Genomic DNA, 18,773 nt, shown 5'->3' with positions numbered 1-18,773 from the left:
CTACGACCATAGCCACAAAGTCCATGATATGTTGGAAGGCAGCTTTAAAGTTTTCAAGCTTTAAAGTCAATAGCCGACTAGGCGATACGCTATCGACAATTGACAACTAAACTGATCCGTGATCCCTTCCTACCTATAAACATCTATGCACTTCGATGCAAATCGATATGTATCGAGTCAGAGAAGCAATATCTATCAATCCATTAATTCGATTTTTATCGATCTTGAATTCTTAATAATTTTGAGATGTCAAAATAGATATTTTTATGCTTGCAAAATTATGTTTTCGAGTTGAATCTAGAAAATCGATATTTATCAATTTAGACATTCGACATTCGACTTGATATTCAATGGGATAATATTTATTGTATTTTAAAAAGTAAAAAAATGTTATATTGAAATTTAGCTTCATCAACAAAATTTGTATAGCAATCAGAGCACCTAACCTGGTATTGATTATGAAAAGTACAAATGAAAGGAGGCTATCCTAATTATCCTTCAATATCAACAGAAGGATAAAAGCTTCATACTCATGCTGTGTTTATTTCGATTTTACATCAAAAAGAATACATACAGAATGCATATACAATATTAGTGTGTATTGGAATATATTTTGTTGTATTTTATTTAAACTATTTACTATCGATAATTTACTATGATTGTAAGACATAATGATCGACAAAGTCCTGTAGCATGTCCAGCATGCGATCTCTGTATAGTTGATCAGAATTGAAGGCTTTCATGCAGATCTCGATGCGTTTGCGACTGAAGAAATCGCTGAACCCATCAGCGGAGCCGGTCAGCTCTTGGGTGCTGGCGGGCGGCAGTATAACCAGATGACAGAACAGACAGCTCTCGATGAGGCCGACAATGCGATACTCTTCCACAGAATCGTAATACTCTGGCTCAGTCATAAAGTTGGCTATATTCAAGCCGGCGCGCTTCAGAAACTCTGTCATAAAGCGATAATATTCGGCCAGCAGCTCGTCAAGATGGGCAGCTCGAAATTGGCTCGTTGTGGGTATGGTGAGCACGGTGAGCAGATCCATGGCTGGAGGAGCGTATCTAGCCAGCTGAAAGTCGACAAAGCGGCACTGAAGCGGCGTCTCGCCATATTTGCCATACTGGAAGAGCACATTGTTCGCCCAGAGATCACCATGCAAAAGGGTGTTGAGACGCGTCTTCGACGTCTTGACCAGTTCAAAGATGCGCGACATGCGCTTGGTAAAGTTGGCCAATATGTAGTCCAGCTGGCTGTGATACTTGGGCAGCGTTTTGATGAACTCTTTTAAGACCTCACAAGCCTGATTGAAGTTAACTATTCGCAAGTGCTCCGGCGGCACATTTGAGGGATATGCATTCTCCTCCAAGTGAAGTCTTTGACTATTACCTTGATCCCTTATAATGGAGCCCGCGTGCAATGCGGCCAATGTTTTGAGGCAGCAGTGCAGCTGCTCAAAGTTGAGCAGACCATCACGAGCTGCGCCCATGCGATAGCCCTGATCGATGAGATTCTCGAAGACCAACAGATTCTTGTCCGCATAGTAGCATTTGGGCGCTATCTGAGCGCAGGCTGCCTGCACCTCGGGCAGCACATGCTGATAGACGGCAATCTCCTTTTGAAAGACACCAAAATTCTCGAGATATTCCATGCGCGAGGCATTGCCCTCCGGCGCAGATTTGCAGAACAGGCGCAGTTGCTTCACCTCGCCTGTCTCCTGCAGTTTCAGGGTCACCTGCAGATAGAAGTGACTGCCCAAGAAGCCGGCGGGCGTCTCTGAAGTGGGCTGCAGCTGATAGCTGACAACCTCGAATTTGGCATTCATCTCATTCTGGTGTAGATAGCTCTGGCACACGCCCTGTAGATCAGTGCTGCTCAGCTCCAATGCCGTTGCCATCTTGATACCGACTGTTTCTCACACTTTCAGTGGGCCCAACGCTTTATACCTTCGACCCGTGGCGAAATATACAAATGTCAAGCTGTCGCAAAGCTGTTATAAACTTCTGCCCCGATAAGCGCATCAGCGTGATTTGAGGGAACAGATTACTAACTCATATGCTACCAGCTTCTAGACTAGCCTAGTATCAGAAGAGGCAGCTGTTTCTGTGCCGCCGAAGTTTAAATACCCTTGCAGGAATTCTTTATTTATGTTCTTCTATTCCCCATTCTCTACTGCACTTCCACGTGCACTTGCAACTCCAGGTTTTGAAAATACACTCCACAAATATATAAATTAAGTTTTCCACCGCCTCTGCTATTTCCCTATATTACATTAATCATAATTGACTATACTAAAGTTAAAGTCAATTAGTTAGTACAGCTTAATAAAGGGTATGAAGATGAGTTCACGAGCCAGCAGCTGGTGTTTCATTCATAATAAAAACGTATTTTAATCCATTGAGGAAAAAAATTGTTCTAGTTCAAACAAAATGCACAGACGCAAATGGTTCATCATTAAGATGGTAATATACATTAGCTTAACAGCCGGTGACATAAATAAACATTTTCTTTATATATATTTTAAATGTACATTAAGGATGTCAACAAAAGTAAGTAGTAGTATATTTTAATAAAACAATGAAGCGCCAAAGACCTAATGAGATTAAACAAATATCTAGTAACATCGCTGACGGGGTTGGTTTTTATGATCTATGCGAATTACAAATACCCTAAAAGGAAAATCTAAACGCTTGGTTGTCTAATTACAATATTTGGATAAATTGAATAGCAATTCAAAGTTTTACCAAATTTAAGATACTTCAAGTCTAAGCGCATTTTAAACAATATTCAGCACCAGCTGTTGTCATGTGAAGATTAACTTTAGGGTCTGGTTAAACATTGTCTTAAGGATTAACGAGGCGCTTGCACCTCAGACGCGTGCTTATCATGTGGCAGGAATACTATCTAAAACCCGGACCAGGCCCATTGTTGACTTATGGTAAACAAAACTAATGCAAGAGATAATAATGCCTGTACGCTGCGTAATTAAGTTGATCTTTAGATAAATGTTGTCTATTGGCTGGGAAATGCGTGTCTGGGTTGCTGGGAAAGTCAACAGCTGTAGTGGAACTTTATCGAGATGGAAATAGTTACTAATGATATATTGATTTGGTCATGAGGAAGTAACATTTAGTAGCTCACCAGAGCTCAGGGGAAGTGCCACAGAATGCGCTTGCGAAAAAGTGTCGAGGAATATTTGAAGAATTCAACGTTGCATGGAGCACGTTTTATAGTGGATGAAGATGCCAGCTGGCTGGAGCGCATATTTTGGGTCGTTTGCCTCGGGGCCTCTTGGTATGCTTCCTGGCTTCTCATCAAAGCATCGCTGGGTAAGATAATAAATACTTGGCAATAGTTTAGGGTATATTTACATAATTCATTTAGCGGCCTTTGAGAACAATGCCATTAGCTTTGTGGTGGAGAGCTCCTATCGCGATTGGAATACCAATTTTCCGGCCATTATAGTTTGCGAATCGAAGAATATGGATCGCATACAGGAAGTAGCCGAACAGTAGGTAGCTTCTATACCCTTTATCCTATATTTACAATTCCTAGTGCCAACTAGACTCTGGGGCGCCGATCATGACTTCACACTGGAGGAGGTGCTCAGCGAGATTGCCTTCTTTCGCGGCGAGTCATATCACACGGTGCACGAATGCAGCGGCGAGGAGTCCACAGCTGCCTGCTTCTACTCCAATTTCTCATACTATGCCCAGCTGGTAAGGAGCAGCTGTGCGGACTCCATACATAGCTGTGAGTGGAATAACACGCCCTTCGATTGTTGTACTTATTTCCAACGTTTGGAAACGGAACTGGGCATTTGCTATGCCATCAATTCAATGCAGGCGGGGTTTGTAGGGTTGACTGTATGAAATCTATAATAATTGCAATATTTCTTATTCTTAGCAAATTCAAGGGCCCAAAGCTCAATATGTACTCCAACCGTTATACGGGTCCAGGGTCCTTGAAAATGGAACTACATACAGAGGCAACGGTAAGAGAGTTTTTTATATTTTGATAAGGGTAGTTAGCCGAACGATTAAATGTTACTTTGATTAGTGAGAATTGCATGGAAGGGCGATATTTCATAATATTTTTTTTAAGTTTGAGATATCTGCAGTTCACACTTAGGGATTTTAGCTTCCCTAATAACTGATTGAACTAAGTGGATTTGTCTACAGGTCTTTATATTAGGAACTGAGGAGGTGCCCACTTTGGTGACACCCAAAACAGACTTTTTTGTCGTGGGTCCCTACATATCCTTTGTGTAAGTATCGCTGCTTGCTATTTTTTGTAACATTTTCTAGTTAACATCCATCAGACGCTATGTGTCCAAGCGTGATATTGAGAACGATGAGCAGATCCGCCAGACGAGCGTCGAACAGCGCAATTGTCGCTTTCCGGATGAGAATATACTCGATGTGCATCGGTATTACAGCTATAGCGCCTGCACGGTGCAGTGCCGCAAGGATAGGCAAATGGAGTTATGCAATTGCTCCAGCCATTTGACACCCAACTCGCCGGATTGGCAGCTGTGCAACATGGATGGCCTGGAGTGTCTGAATCGCAACTACGAGGATCTGTCGGTGATCATTGCCAAATGGTCACGTCGTCGTGGCCGTAAGGGACTAGTCTGCGATTGCCTGCCCTCCTGCACTGAGGTGGACATTACCACCGTGTACGACAGCAAGGATAACATATATGGCAACCAGAATCCCGTATCCAAAATTGAAGTAGCGCTCATTGAGCTGCCCACAGAGCGCTACAAGCGCAACCTGGTGCGAGGCAAATTGGATCTGGTTGGTGAGTTGTACACGGAACTGCCCGAAACTCTGCCAATTGTGGTTGCATGTGTATCCTTTGCAGTGTCTATCGGTGGCACCACAGGCCTATTTGTGGGCGCCAGCTTGTTGAGTTTTGTGGAGATTATATACTATATGACCATACGACCCTATACCAGTTACATGCACGAGAAGCGACGTCAGAAGCGACTCAGCCAGCTGAAAAGTGAACACTGAAATCGATTGCTAATTGGCTAACGCTAGTTAGCACGTTTTTAGTTTTCTGCAGAAAAATATTCAACGGATACTTTTTACTCAAGCCGAATTAACTTCTTTAATGTAAGTAAACGAGAAGGGTGCTGGTTCAAATCCCAAGCTAGGCTGTTTATTGGCGTAGTGACCTCTGCTTTTGAGTTCAGAGCTAACGATTAAAGATTGTGAAAATGTATCCAAATAAATAAATAAATAATGTAAAATAAAGATATGAATACTTAATCATATCCTCAGATTTTCTTTTTATTGCTTTAAGTTGTCTTTGTTTCTTTTGATAAGGCGCGTATATTTAAACATGAGAAAAAGTATAAAATGCTCGTAATTTGAGGTGCATCCAACAAGTGTGCATGTAGTAAACGTATCTAAAGGTGCCACACGTATATATATCTTATCGCGAGAAAGCAACGAATCCCATACAAACCGAACAGTTCTCAGAGATTCGGCAACTGAGTGAATTGTGAAAATAAATGTGTATTTTCGCTCAGTTTAATCGCGTTGCGCAGCGCTAACACACGGGAAAATTGTCGCGCGAAAATCTATTTTGTTGCTTTAAAAAAGAGAAAGAGACCGTGCGTATACGTAACGGCGCGTATACGCAATATGCTCTTAACGCAAGAGGAATGTGTACAAATCTTAAAGAACCTATTAAACATTGCCATTGAGCAACTGCATCTGCTTGACTTTCAAGTGGAAAGGGATATCAGTGCCGTCGGTTATCTGGGCGATTATTATACGCTAAGTTTAAGCTACTGCACTGTAAGTTAATACTAAGTATTACAATTTTTAGATTATTGTCGCAGTGACTTTTTGTTGAACCTTGGTGCATTAAACTATTAATGATTATTAAATGATAATTTAGGTGCCTTTTGACTAAGCTCTTTGCGCATGCAAAAATAAGCAAATACTCTTTTTGTATGTAATCACGCTTTTCAATATTCTACTTCTTAGCAGAAAATATTTATAGCTACAGATTAGACTGCTATAATATAATCTTTATAGATAATATCCTGGATGTTATTCAAAATTCTTGTTAAATGCAATTCCATTTACCCAAGTATATATATATATGTTATGTGTCCCTGAATATAAAATATATATAATATATTTTAAGAATTTAAACACTATTTGTGTACATACTTTCTATTGAACTAATCCAATAGTATAATTAGTCATAGCCGCTTATCAGTATATTTATATTTAAAGGGTTATTTATCACGACCAACCAAAATGTAACAAAATGCGCATTACTATTACCTGTTATTAACAGGTGAAAGCGTGGCGTATCGTAAAAACTTAAATTGTAAATGGTTCAATATATTTTCTTAAATCATCAGGTGTGCATGACGTGAATGTTTCTTAATCTGTTTTAAAATTGAGAGACTAGTTCTCATGGAAATACACATGGACCGACGGACTCGGCTCCTGATGTTGATCTAGAATATATATTTATCTCCTCGTATGCGTTGCGAATTTCATAACAAATTAAAAGTACCCTAACAAGTGTATAAAAATGGGGAAAATATCTGTCTACTGGTGAAATGAATAATAAATACTTAAATAAAGTAACGAAAACATTTACAAACAAATGAAACATATACAATCCTTTTTTAGCATTTTTTGTGAAATAAAAATACACATCTATTGCATACTTTCAGGAGGACAACAAAACTCCCCAACAGCAACAGCTTTTTGTGAAAGCGCTGCCAGAGAAAAGCGATGAGCCCGAAAAAGAGACAATCTTTCGCAAAGAGGCGTGGCTGTATGATAATTTGCTGACTGACATGCAAAAGTATTGTGCGTAATTAACAAAATATTAACGTAAAACAAAAACTACAAATTGAGCTGTTAACATATTTATTTCCATCTACAGCCAAAAGCAAATGGAGTGCCAAATGTTATTTCACACGGTCTGATCTCTTGGTGCTTGAGAATATTAAGCACATTGGCTATTCTGCGGCTCCGAAGAGACTGCTCGACGCGGATCAACTGCATCAATTGCTGCGCTCCCTGGCTGCCTTTCATGCGTCCAGTTTGGTCTACGAGCAGCGCAATAATATAAATATTGGGCACAAGTTTGGGGATCGTCTGCTTGAGATAACAATTGCACCTCATATAGCCTGGTATACCACGGGTCTGTCGGCCATTCTGGCCGTGATTAAAAGCCTGCCACAATACCAGACTAGCCAATATGTTGATGGTCTGGACGACCAGTTGGCTGCGATTGCCCGACGCACCTATGAACAGGTGGCACCCTCCACCAAATATAGAAACGTGATCTGTCATCGTGATCTATGGGCGGGCAACATTTTCTTTTCTGCTGATCCCACGAATGCAGGTTTACTGATTGATTTTCAAACCAGCCGCTATACACCACCAGCTGTCGATTTGAGTTTCAGTATCTATTTGAATCTAGCAACCATGGAGCGACGGCGTCTGGAGGCCAATTGCATTGATTTCTATTACAATTGTCTGCAGCAGAACTTACAGGACTTTGGCTTGCAGTCGTCTGAATTAATATCCAAAGCGGAACTGCTGCAGTCCTACGAGGAGTTCCGCCTCCTTGCGGCTGTCTACAGCGCAGCTGTTGCCACAGTTGTGAAGGTGCCGCCCGCATTCGTTACCAACGAGTTCAAATATGTGGATCGCAGTGACATTATATTGGATTATATGCGGGAGAACGAAGAGTTCAGAGCCTGCATGGTAGAGTATTGCGTGGAAATCATGGAAATCGCCTCGGCTAATTTATAGAACACTTTTTAACACTCTTACCGGCACTGATAAGATTGAGTGTCCCGCTCAATTAAAATGAGAGCTGTGAGAGCGATAAGCTGCGAACATAAACTGCAAAAATAACATAACAAAAAACATCTCACCGAGGCGTAAATACGCTGAATAAACAAAGAATTATTATAACTATTTTAAATATAATATCTTATTGGCTTGGAATGGAATTTACCTAAGTATTCAAAAGAAGTTCATCTTTAATTTGTGTCTCAACGCCAATTTTAATTTGATTCTAAAATTCATTAATTCGTATTTTACGATTTTTGAATAGATAAATACATATATTATCAGATAAATGCTTGAAAAATGTTTGAATTTTAAATCTTCCCAATATAAATACCATCTTTTAGACCTAAAACCAACCTTGTTTGTTATCGCGACTGTCACGAACATACCCTTCGGGTTAGGGTATAACAACAGTTTTTTCTCTGCCAATGCCTCGAAATTGCGATTAGTTTGACACGGTCTCCCGCAGAGCACGTTCGGATTTTTAGCTGTGCACGTAAATTTAATAAATACAAGACCGAGATCATGAGCGAAGACATCTACAATCCCGTGCTGACGCGTGCCAATCGCCTTGAGCTCTTTACGCTGGACGAATGCGAGAATATACTGAAGGCTGTGCTGGAAGATCAGAATGAAAAGGGGAGCCTAAAGGAATTTGAAATTGTGCCAGCCATAGAGAATATGGGCTTCCTAGGGGAATATTATCATCTAATACTCAGCTATCAATTGGAAAAAGAGACAGCGCAACGCACAATGCGTCTCTTTGTCAAATCTGTGGCATACGAGAATGCAAATATGTCCTACTATGAGGAAAAGTCTAGTATTATTAAAAAGGAGGCTAAGCTCTATGGATTGCTGCTAAATGAACTGAAAAATTTGTGTAAGTCTGAATTTAGAAAGTACTCTTGGTCAGTTGATATACTCAAAATCTAGTCTAATCGCTATCTTTGCAATCTTTAATCCCAATTAGCTGCTCATGTGTGGTGTGCCAAGTGCTATTTCACTCGGGATGATCTGTTTGTAATGCAAAATATCGAGGATCTGGGCTACAGATCGCTGCCCTCGAAGACGCGCTTCCTAAGCGAACAGGAGCTGCGTCCCATGATCAAGGCATTGGCTACCCTGCATGCCAGCAGCGTGGCCTATGAGCGACGTCATCGGCTGACCATTGGGGTGGTATTCAGGGAGTGGCTGCTGGAGAAGTCCATCGATCCCGATATTGTGTGGTGGACGACCGGCTTAAAGGTGACAGTTGGGCGCATACTCAAAAGACTTTACGCTCAATTTCAGTATTTGCAGGCTGTGCTGGCTGTTGCCGCTGCACATCCCCGGGTGCTTAAGGATGCAGCTGCTCAGGATTATGTTGCCAACGAGCTGCCACGTTGCCTGGATCGAGTCTATTTCATGGCAAATCCATCGCCCGTGCATCGTAATGTTTTTCTGCATCGCGACGCCTGGGGCGGCAATGTGTTCTATCACAAGGAACATCCCCAGGATGTGGGCTGTGTGCTGGTGGACTTTCAGCTGTGCCGCTATGCACCGCCAGCTGTGGACCTGCTCATGGCCAGCTACCTAAATGTGGAGCCGGCACAGCGCAAGCAGATGATGGAACGCATAACGGGCTACTATTACGAGCACTTGGTAGCGGAGCTGACAGACATGGATATCGATGCGCAGCGGGAGCAGCTCAGTCGAGCTGACTTCGACCAATCTCTGCAGGACTTTGCTCTCTTTGGTGCCACCTACAACTGCATAGCCGCGACCATACTGCGACTGCCCGAAAATTATCTGAAGCAGCTTAAGGATGAGCAGCCCATGGAATTTCATCGTTTCTGTAATGTGGATCGCACCGAAGCGGTGCTCAGATTAATGGACGAGCATGAGGATTTCAAATGTTATATATATGACTGCATCGAGGATTTATTGGAGCTGACATACTATAAACAAGCCAAGTGAAATGGCCCTGTCTTATCTGCACTCTTTACACAATGCTCACCTGATAGCACACATCTTATCAGCTCTGAAAGTTATTGCTTTTAGATTATCTTAGCACTGATATGAAACAAAAACTGTTAGGATTGTTAGAAAAATAAAAGTATATTATGATAACAAAGATAACTTCTGATATATTCTTTACAAGGTTGAACGGTTTTTGGATGTTTGAAAAGTTTGTTAAATCTCAGTTCTCTTTAGTATGGATCTAACTGCCAGCATTCATGGAACTGCTCAGCTTGGAGGAATGTCGCCTGATAGCATTACGTACGCTTCACCTTAAAACAGACGATGATAGTTTGGTTTTATTGGAGCGACAACTTGATGCGGGCTCGAATGATCTAATGGGCTACATGGGCGAGTACTATAAGCTACGCTTGGAATTGGAAGACACAAGAACTAACTCCAAACATCACTTGCAATACTTTGTAAAGAGTATACCCTATAAAAATCCACCACAAAGAGCCGAATGTGAACGAAAAGGAGTCTTTCGTAAAGAAACGAATATCTACCGGCAACTGTTGCCCAACATACAGAGATACGGTGGGCTTAGATTTAGTTTGTAAACTAAATTGTGGTGTAACATTTTTTTTTAATCTTAGCGAACCGCAAGCTCTTTCCGCAGTGCTATTACAGTCGAGACGACATCATGGTGCTGGAGGATCTCACCTTGCATTATCGGCATCTCAAACTCACAGAGTGTTACTCCTTTGAACATTATAAGTTGGTGCTGGAACATCTGGCAGCTCTGCATGCGGCAAGCATGGCCTGGGAGGAGGCTGAGCAATTTTATATTGGCGATCGCTACAAAAATGTGCTCAACGAACTGCTTATGAACATGCAAAACGAGTGGTTTGTCACAGGCTTAAAGGTGCGCAATCCATATAACTAAACCTTAAAAATGAACCGTGTATGAAAGATATTTCAAAACAGGGCATCGTTTTCTTGGCTGCACGACATGAGAAATATCAAACGGACAAAGCCCAAAGATTCATCAAGGAAGAACTTTACCAGCTGCTGACCAAATCGGAACATCTAGTAGAACCTTCCAAGACCATTCGAAATGTGCTCTGCCATCGAGATACTTGGGATCGTAATATATTGTTTGGTTTTGCCAACGAACATGACTGCTTGCCCAGCTCCTGTTGCATTGTCGACTTCCAGTTGACCGAGTATTGCTCCCCCACATTGGATGTGCTCTTCGTGCTCTATATACTTGTTCCCTCGGCCAGGGAGAGACGTGAGATCTATGAACCGGCACTGGAGCATTATTATGAGTGTCTTCATTCCGAATTTGTGCGACTTGGCCTACCTACTGGTCTGATTACCAGGAAGAACTTTATGAAGGATTGCCAACGCTCTCGTCTGTTTGGTCTGATAGTTAAAGCCTTAACCGAGCCACAGACAAAGATGTCAGCGAGCATATCCAACAAATTGCGGGCGGAAGAGCCAGAGAAATTTGACTCTTACCTCAACTGTGATCGCAGCGAAATGTATCTGAGAGTGATGCAGATGCAGCCGGACTACGAACAAACGATAATGCAGCCCATAGAGGAGCTAGTTGATTATCTGATGGAGCTCGAGCATCTAGATGTTTAAATGAATACGTTTAATCGTGTACTCTTAATAACTGTGAGCACTATCATCAAATCTCTTGTTAGAATTCAAACATTCGTATATCTGTAAACTATGCAAGATGTTCTGAGATTCTGGTTTCAAAATATAAAACATTGATGCGAAATAATTGGAAGATTTTTTGTGCGAGAAATTACAGCAGAGTAATGTTGTTTATACTTTTATAACATACAATTTAGATGGCAAATTGATCTAGAACAAAAAGCAAAACAACGTGAATATGGATGAGGGAGATTTTGAGCTATGTGTACATAGGATATGAGTGTCCCGTTTGTATATGAATTTTGACCAAAAATAATGTTGCCAGTTGTTGAATCAACTATAATATGGCAGAATAAAGCCACATAGAGTATCTATATATTAATCGCTCGTTTCCAAATTCGAGTACATTTCCGTACAACTATTTGGACATGCATTATTTATTAGAAACTAGAAACATATAGATTTGTTTGTATATATATAGACTCTAGCTAGAATGATGGCATACATAAATATATAAGTGTATAGTTTGTATAATACTAGCTTCAAGCAAGATTCGTCATTGATAATCCGCATTCTAATAGTTAAAAGCCTAGCTACATTAAAAAGGCGTCACACAAAGGCTGCCAGCTAGTCAGTCCAGCAATCGTCATTGGCATCATCCTCATCGTAGTCGCGTACATTGAAGTCCTCGTGAAACAGATCTTCGCCCTCCTCTTCGGAGGACTCCGACTGTCATCTGATGCCGCTGACGCGTTGCGGCAAGCTAATCACACCCTTGGGCGGACGAGGCATCCTAATGCTGGTGGCTGCAACCGCTGCCGCCGATGTCGATGCCTTGCCGGAAACACTGGGAATCAGCTGGGCATTCAATATGGTTGTCTGATCGAAGCAGTTGCAGCAATATTTATCACAGCGCATCAACAGAATGAGTCCGCCGAGCAGCCAGACGAGCACGCCCGGCCAGGAGTGGACGGCACAGGCCGAGAAGAAGACAACGCTCAGCAGCAGGCACATGGCGCACAGCACGGGACTCACATTGATCACACTGCCCGTGTACTGCGGTATAATGCCCATCATAATGGCCACAATAAAGACGCCAATGGAGCCGGTGAATGCGGCAGGTGCCCAGCGCAGCACCAGACCAGCCACACACAGGGCGATACCCAATCCGATGACGACAATCGCAAATATGGTCACCCTCCACGAGCTGACGGTGGGCACCCGAACGCTTCGCTCCAGCGGACCAGCTGTGGTCACCTGAAAGCATGGCAGAGTTCCAGTTTGGTTTGAGCGAAGGTAGAGCATATAGTCAACTTACCTTTACCTTCTGACGATACTCATCAACTATAGCATCGATGTCCGTTGAGGTATCCGAATCGCTTTTGTCGAACTGATCAGGATACTCAAAGTCAGATGGCTGTCGGAATAGATGAAAGGTAATTAAAATTGCGGCTGCAGGGCTTCTTCATATTAACTTTTGAATAAGATCTAAGCAGAACCATCATCAATATTTTTTATACCCTGTACCCATTAAAAATGGGTATAAGGGTATATTGTATGCAAAATCTAAATATATATATATGCATTTGATGTTGGGTTCAGGGTGTCCCCTAGTCGGGAGCTCACGACTAGAACCTCTCACTTGTTTTATATAATAACATTTGGGACATAAGAATAACGACAATATTTGATATTGTTGCTTTAGGGAGCGAATCTTCAGCTACACTCACCGGTGGCTCGCTATCTGACAATATGGTAGACTCCACATCTCTGCCCTCGCGCTGGGGGCAGGGCGATGTTGGCTCGCCCAACAGTAGCCATTCCTTTTCGACCTCTGGCTTATTGCGCTGCTTGTTCTTCGGCTTCTTTAGGCCCCTCTGTTTGGGCAAGCCAATGTTCCAGAGACTGCGCTTTACGCGACTGGAGCTGGCCGTGGCGGGGCTGCTGCTGCTGCTGCTCTTGGCTATGGGCGCCGTGGAGAGGCGACTGTAGGAGAGGGAGGACTCGCTGCTGCTGGGCTGCATGAACTTGGGGCGATACGGTATGTATAGCAAGTAGAAGGCACGCAGAAAGACGGCCGTTAGATGACTGGCCGCCAGGCAGTAGCTGAGATGCTGCAAGGGACAGGCGAAGGCCAACATGGCGCACAGGCTGCCCGCTATGAAGACGGCCAGAACAGGATTACCGCTGTCCGAGCTCTCGTAACTGATTTGCTTGCTGAGAATGCGCCACTCGGAGGTGGCCAGACGCACCACAATGCCATATAGCTCGGGAAAGATTTCTAGAAACGCCGCCGAGCTGGTCAACAGCAACATGCAGGCAGAGGCAGGCACCAGCTTATGGAAGCCACTGTCATCCAGTATGTTAAAGAGCGGCACGGCCACATAATCTTCCCGGGCTCTGTTTGTAAGGTAAACAAGCGGTTATATTTCTTTAATTTGCTTGACGTATTACTCACTTGAAATGCAGCACTGTGGACAGACAAATGGCGGTCAGAAGCAGCGAAATGCACACCAGAGCTACGACCATTAAAGCCGTGATGCGACCACCGCGATGCTGCTGAGGGAAAACGCTGGGAAACGCATAGGTTAGCAATGCGGTGGTCAAGAGCAACTGAAAAGAGCGGGAGAGAGAAGGGAAGAGACACAAATAAGAAGTTAAGTTGTGGTAATAAGGAAGAGAGGTGCAGAGAGGCAGGGTGGGAGAGAGAGAGAGAGAGGGAGTCTACTGTTTACGAATTTATATGCAAAAAATAATAATTCTAACTCACAAAAACGAAACAAAACTCGAATCCTTCTAAACACCACAAACAACTCTGCAGAGTAGAGGATCCGCTGCACAAAAAACGTAGGATGCCGTGTCATAATCAAAAGCTTACATCCTGCGGCTTCAATTGCCGCCAGTCACGAAAGCCGCCGGCGGCAATGCGGCTAAAAATCGATAAAAAAAAAAAAATACAGCAAAAAGACTACAGAAACGGGCGCAAAGTGCACTGACCTAAAAACACGCCCATTTGCGAACTATCAGAGACTGACTATGAATGGAGGGTCGGGTTTGAATGTAGGGATTGATCCACTTACGCTGCTAATGCCGTTTGGCTGAAAGTAGTTCTCCGACCAGGCCAGAAAATCGCCACGCCACCAGCCGACAGCGCTGAGAATTGCATTCAGACCGAACATGCCGAGTGTCATGATGAAGCTGAAGGCCTTCGAGTGCTGCGGCAAGAGAGGCAAAAATTAGTTATGCTAAGTAAAGGCTTGTTGCAAGATGCAGTTGCAAGTGGAACACACCTCAAGACCCAGCATAAACATGCCAGTGACCAGAAAGACAACGGCCACACCAAGCACATCCGGCCAAGGTTCATTGGCGGGTGAATTGCGGCCTAAAATTAGGCAATAAAATTGCTTAAGCTCGCTACAGTGCAGGCAGAAATATTGTGCACACATACCCAGTATAAGTATTCTGGCCAAGCCGCCGGTCATGGCATCCAGACAGGCGCTCAGTGTGCGAGCGAGCGCCGCACAGGCGCACATGGCCGTCAGTGCATCCATCCAGGTGGCCAGAAATAGGCAGCCAAAGTCAAATTTGTTTGTGGCCCGCACATAGGGCATTTGCAGGCTGCGCAGACTCGACTTGCAGCGCGCTGTTTGGCACAAGAGATTGTTATAAAATGTGTAGAAAAGCAACGCCTGGCTGCTACTCACCTGCCATAGCGCCATAGATGGTGGCCAGCACTGTGCCAAAGACCAGACCTGGCGCAGCGGCCTCATTATAGGCTATCAGGTAGGTAATTACCGAGGTGCCCAGCGCCAGGCGAGCGCCGCTGCCGCAGCAGAGCGCATCAAGCAGGCTGCGAGCATAAAAAAACTCACATATCAATTAAATCCCAATGGCAAATATAATTAAAACTTAATGTAATGCTGGTCTGTCAAGCGTCGACACACAACAAATAAAGGATCAAGCAGGACACTTATTGGCGCCAAGCCGACGAGCTGGCCGCAATGTGGGCGTGGGTTCGGTTTGCTCTCCAGCTGTCGGATGACTCATTTAAAATTCAACCGTTTGGCCCTTGCCCTGCACAGTGTCCTGTTTCGTAATTGAAGCCCTGTGCTCCTTCCTTTTGGCCAATTTGCTGTTTACTGTAAGTGTATGCATAATTTTGTGCATATTTTAGACGCGCGATTATCCCTAATTACATGGCAATTGTCTGGCTAGCTGTTGGCCATTTCAAAGGCGCCAGCTAAGTGCGCCAAATGTACTAAATTGGCTAACAAACTGCAGTAATAATAGTTGGAACCCTTTTTACCTAATTTAAGTGACTTTTCCCATTTCATTCGAGAATTTAGCGCATTTTTTTTTCATGACTCTGCAGTTGCTTTTCGCATTTTCATTTCAATTTGTGACACTCGCTCGTCCTATTTTTAGCTGGCAGCTAGCTCGAGCACAGCACGAGTAAATAATAATTTGCAAATAAAAAACATCCATTCTCAATGGTTCTCATAAATGTCAGAGTCATGTTGTCTGTCTGTCCGCTTGTTGGTTTAGCTGTTTAGTTTGGCAAAAGTGCGTGACCAGCCAGCGACATGAACAAGTCGTTGGGGAAACTGTGGACCTAACGAATTTCTATTACATTTGTTATATATTAGAAATTATTTTAAACTTTTTAATGTGTTTTTGTTTTAACTGAATTCGGTTTAGCTAAAGCTTCGACTGTTCTTAATGCCGCCAAATCGATTTATGGTTTGGCTCATGATAAATAGACAAATGGGCTTCCATGCTTGAACCGGTTCGAAATTGGTTTTTGGCCTTGATTACACATACGCACTGTTGTAGCGCACGCAAAAGCCAAATGAATGAGAAAAGGGCACAAACAGTGCCAGTCAATGCGACGCCGACACAAACAAGGAAAATGTCAATAAAAAAATAAATAAAATAGAGGAAAACAAATGCTAAACAGACAATAGGCGTGTGGGTGGACAGATAGGAAACAAAAAACCCAACCAAAGCAATCAAAAATCAATTTATTGATTGCACACAACAAATATATGAAAAGAGAAAAAAAAACATAATATTAACGTCATATGCATGTTGGCCCAAACGGCTTGACCATGAATGCAAGATATGACCAATCTCTGGGGTGCTGCATGGTTGTTGGGTGTTGGCCTACCTGGCGCTCGACATGGTTGGACGCTTCTCTCTCTATGTGTGTGTGTGTGCGTGTGTGTGTGTGTGTTGTCTGCCTTCTGTTAGCTGTTTTGTTGACTGCGGGTTACGTTTGCTGGCTTACTGCCAACCAGAAGCTCAGTGGTTGGAATTTATTTGTATTTGACATTTATTTGCGAATTGCGTATTTATTTCGCGCAGTGCATTGCAAACTTCTCGATCGTTCAACAATTAATTGAATGTTTATTAAGAACTGTTTACGATTGAATCTCCGCGAGTTTATGTCACTTGTGGCTTGGCATTGCCTTTAATTAGCCACGTCGACGTGGCTAGCGACGCCTTGACGCGTAACAGCTCGCACAATGGGCCAAAAACGTTGCCAACTATTGCGTTATGGCCCGCACTCAGTACGTTTAAATGCCTGACAAAATATTTAACGTAGCGCTCACTCAAATTGGCCGCAATTGACTGAGTGCTCACTTAAAGCTTTTCCTTTTGCGTGAAAAGCGAAAGCTTTTCTACACCATTTTCTGAGCACAACGTGCGGCTCCTGCGCACTGACGTTTGTTTACGTTTGCAATTGGTTGCACCGCTGTTTGCTCTCTGCCTCTTGCTCTTTGCCAGCGGCTAACGGCAAGCGGCAGCGTCGCATGTGGCACGTAATATGATTCGTGACTTTTGATGTGGCTCAAGTGCGGGGCAAGTGTCATTTATTTGTGCACATAACTACGCGCCTTTTCATAGTTAAACTGAATCAAGAGCATTTAATTTTATTCTTGAAAGCCCGAAATAATTAGGTGGAAGGTCTGTGATACAGAAATAATTATATATATATATCTTACGCTGCTCTTAAAGATATTTCTGTCTGAGAATCTTTTGTTAATCTGAACGCATTTTTTTGTGATGCATTGCGCGTTCATTCATTTACAACCGGTTTAATCAACAGTAAAAAATGTTTTTAATACAAAAAAAAAAAAAAAAAACTGCACCTCGTTTTATTAGCATAACTTCAGAATCTAAAGACTTGTTTATATTATATCAAAAGAAGCAGACAGCTCATTGTACTGATAAAAAGTAGATATTCATATACATTATGTGAATTATAAACAAAATATTAACATTCTTTAAAAGCAGTTTTATTAAAAATAACATTTAAAAAATTGTTTAATAAATGCGAACAAATTATACAAAATATATTTGCAATATTCGCTTAAAGCTCTTTCGCTAAAAACACACACGACTCAATTTAGAAAGACTTTGCAGAAAATTTCATTGGTAAAGGTGGAAAATGGGTGAAAATCGTTTACAAATAGTTAAAGTAAGCATAGATAAAGAAGTAGACGGCTTAATACACTTGCAGAAATTAGATTCTGATTTTGTTATAAATATCTTTGAAAAAATAATATTTTAATGTTTACATTAAAGTATCTTTTAAAAATTAAATATTTCTTTACTAATAACTAATAAGAGTTATTTAAATTAAAGTTTGATTTGACGAATTTACACTAAGTCTATAGTTCATGCTCTTAACGGCTTGCATATCATCTGGTAAAATTGCGCCTTTGGGTAATATGGTGACATCAGTTTTTAGAGGAATGAGCAAATATGATGAGAATACCCATGAGTTCGACCTACACCCACGCACTGTGCTAAGATTATATCTAAACAAAGGAAAGAATGCAAGAATGTGCTAATCGAAGGCATGTCAAGTGTATATTATTAGAATTATTCGGAGTTCTAGTTGAAGTGTTTTACGATTTCAGACTGCGAACACAAAACTGGATGGGTCCAGATGAAAACAAGTTTCAGGCGACTGCCAGACGGTTGCACCAAATTATGTATTTAACATTCGTATATACTTAACTATATTAAACAAATTCCCCGCGCCGGGCTAAAAACTTTGGACTTGAGCATTTGTATCTTTCAGCTTTGAGTTTGAACTGAGCTTTGAGTTTTAGAGGCTGCGGTCACTTAGCACTCATCAAAGCAACGACTCCAGCAATCGACCTTCCATCCAACTTTAGAGTCATTTTTATTTTTGGTACATTCGGTTGCCTGTGCGATATGTGGGCATTATATTGTTTATAGCTCAGCTGTTGTATATATATATATATATATATTTTTTATTATTTGATAACTCAGCCTCAGTTGTCGGT

General features: G+C 42.2%; 6 protein-coding genes across 6 annotated transcripts; 4 read left to right on the top strand and 2 right to left on the bottom strand.

Annotated features, from left to right (window-relative positions):
- Positions 1 to 597: 597 nt before the first annotated feature.
- On the bottom strand, positions 598 to 1,925 carry LOC6628405 (uncharacterized). The gene has a single exon (XM_002052012.4). The coding sequence runs from the start codon at positions 1,896 to 1,898 to the stop codon at positions 654 to 656; it is 1,245 nt and encodes a 414-aa protein (XP_002052048.1). The 5' UTR covers positions 1,899 to 1,925; the 3' UTR covers positions 598 to 653.
- Positions 1,926 to 3,133: 1,208 nt separating this feature from the next.
- On the top strand, positions 3,134 to 5,215 carry ppk13 (pickpocket 13). The gene is made up of 7 exons (XM_002052013.3): positions 3,134 to 3,330; positions 3,386 to 3,512; positions 3,567 to 3,851; positions 3,908 to 3,995; positions 4,183 to 4,268; positions 4,323 to 4,804; positions 4,868 to 5,215. Exons 1-7 carry the CDS (start codon positions 3,168 to 3,170, stop codon positions 5,017 to 5,019), a joined length of 1,383 nt encoding a protein of 460 aa, XP_002052049.1. The 5' UTR covers positions 3,134 to 3,167; the 3' UTR covers positions 5,020 to 5,215.
- A 176-nt stretch (positions 5,216 to 5,391) lies between these two features.
- Positions 5,392 to 8,108, top strand: LOC6628407 (uncharacterized). The gene is made up of 3 exons (XM_002052014.4): positions 5,392 to 5,811; positions 6,711 to 6,849; positions 6,926 to 8,108. The coding sequence occupies exons 1-3, from the start codon at positions 5,656 to 5,658 to the stop codon at positions 7,801 to 7,803; spliced, it is 1,173 nt and encodes a 390-aa protein (XP_002052050.1). The 5' UTR covers positions 5,392 to 5,655; the 3' UTR covers positions 7,804 to 8,108.
- A 141-nt stretch (positions 8,109 to 8,249) lies between these two features.
- Positions 8,250 to 9,943, top strand: LOC6628408 (uncharacterized). Its single transcript, XM_002052015.4, has 3 exons — positions 8,250 to 8,725; positions 8,816 to 9,090; positions 9,145 to 9,943. The coding sequence occupies exons 1-3, from the start codon at positions 8,371 to 8,373 to the stop codon at positions 9,799 to 9,801; spliced, it is 1,287 nt and encodes a 428-aa protein (XP_002052051.1). The 5' UTR covers positions 8,250 to 8,370; the 3' UTR covers positions 9,802 to 9,943.
- A 106-nt stretch (positions 9,944 to 10,049) lies between these two features.
- On the top strand, positions 10,050 to 11,570 carry LOC6628409 (uncharacterized). The gene is made up of 3 exons (XM_002052016.4): positions 10,050 to 10,380; positions 10,440 to 10,708; positions 10,771 to 11,570. The coding sequence occupies exons 1-3, from the start codon at positions 10,062 to 10,064 to the stop codon at positions 11,434 to 11,436; spliced, it is 1,254 nt and encodes a 417-aa protein (XP_002052052.2). The 5' UTR covers positions 10,050 to 10,061; the 3' UTR covers positions 11,437 to 11,570.
- Positions 11,571 to 11,826: 256 nt separating this feature from the next.
- On the bottom strand, positions 11,827 to 17,076 carry tadr (torn and diminished rhabdomeres). Its single transcript, XM_002052017.4, has 9 exons — positions 16,622 to 17,076; positions 15,159 to 15,304; positions 14,903 to 15,097; positions 14,745 to 14,836; positions 14,535 to 14,669; positions 13,913 to 14,067; positions 13,185 to 13,854; positions 12,773 to 12,871; positions 11,827 to 12,711 (listed from the first exon to the last, which is right to left on the bottom strand). The coding sequence occupies exons 1-9, from the start codon at positions 16,633 to 16,635 to the stop codon at positions 12,187 to 12,189; spliced, it is 2,031 nt and encodes a 676-aa protein (XP_002052053.3). The 5' UTR covers positions 16,636 to 17,076; the 3' UTR covers positions 11,827 to 12,186.
- Between the last annotated feature and the right edge of the window lie 1,697 nt (positions 17,077 to 18,773).

This window comes from Drosophila virilis, chromosome 4 (assembly GCF_030788295.1).
Source record: "Drosophila virilis strain 15010-1051.87 chromosome 4, Dvir_AGI_RSII-ME, whole genome shotgun sequence".
Taxonomy (NCBI): domain Eukaryota; kingdom Metazoa; phylum Arthropoda; class Insecta; order Diptera; family Drosophilidae; genus Drosophila; species Drosophila virilis.
Note: the sequence above shows the minus strand (reverse complement) of the source record. Positions and strands in the feature narration are given on the sequence as shown.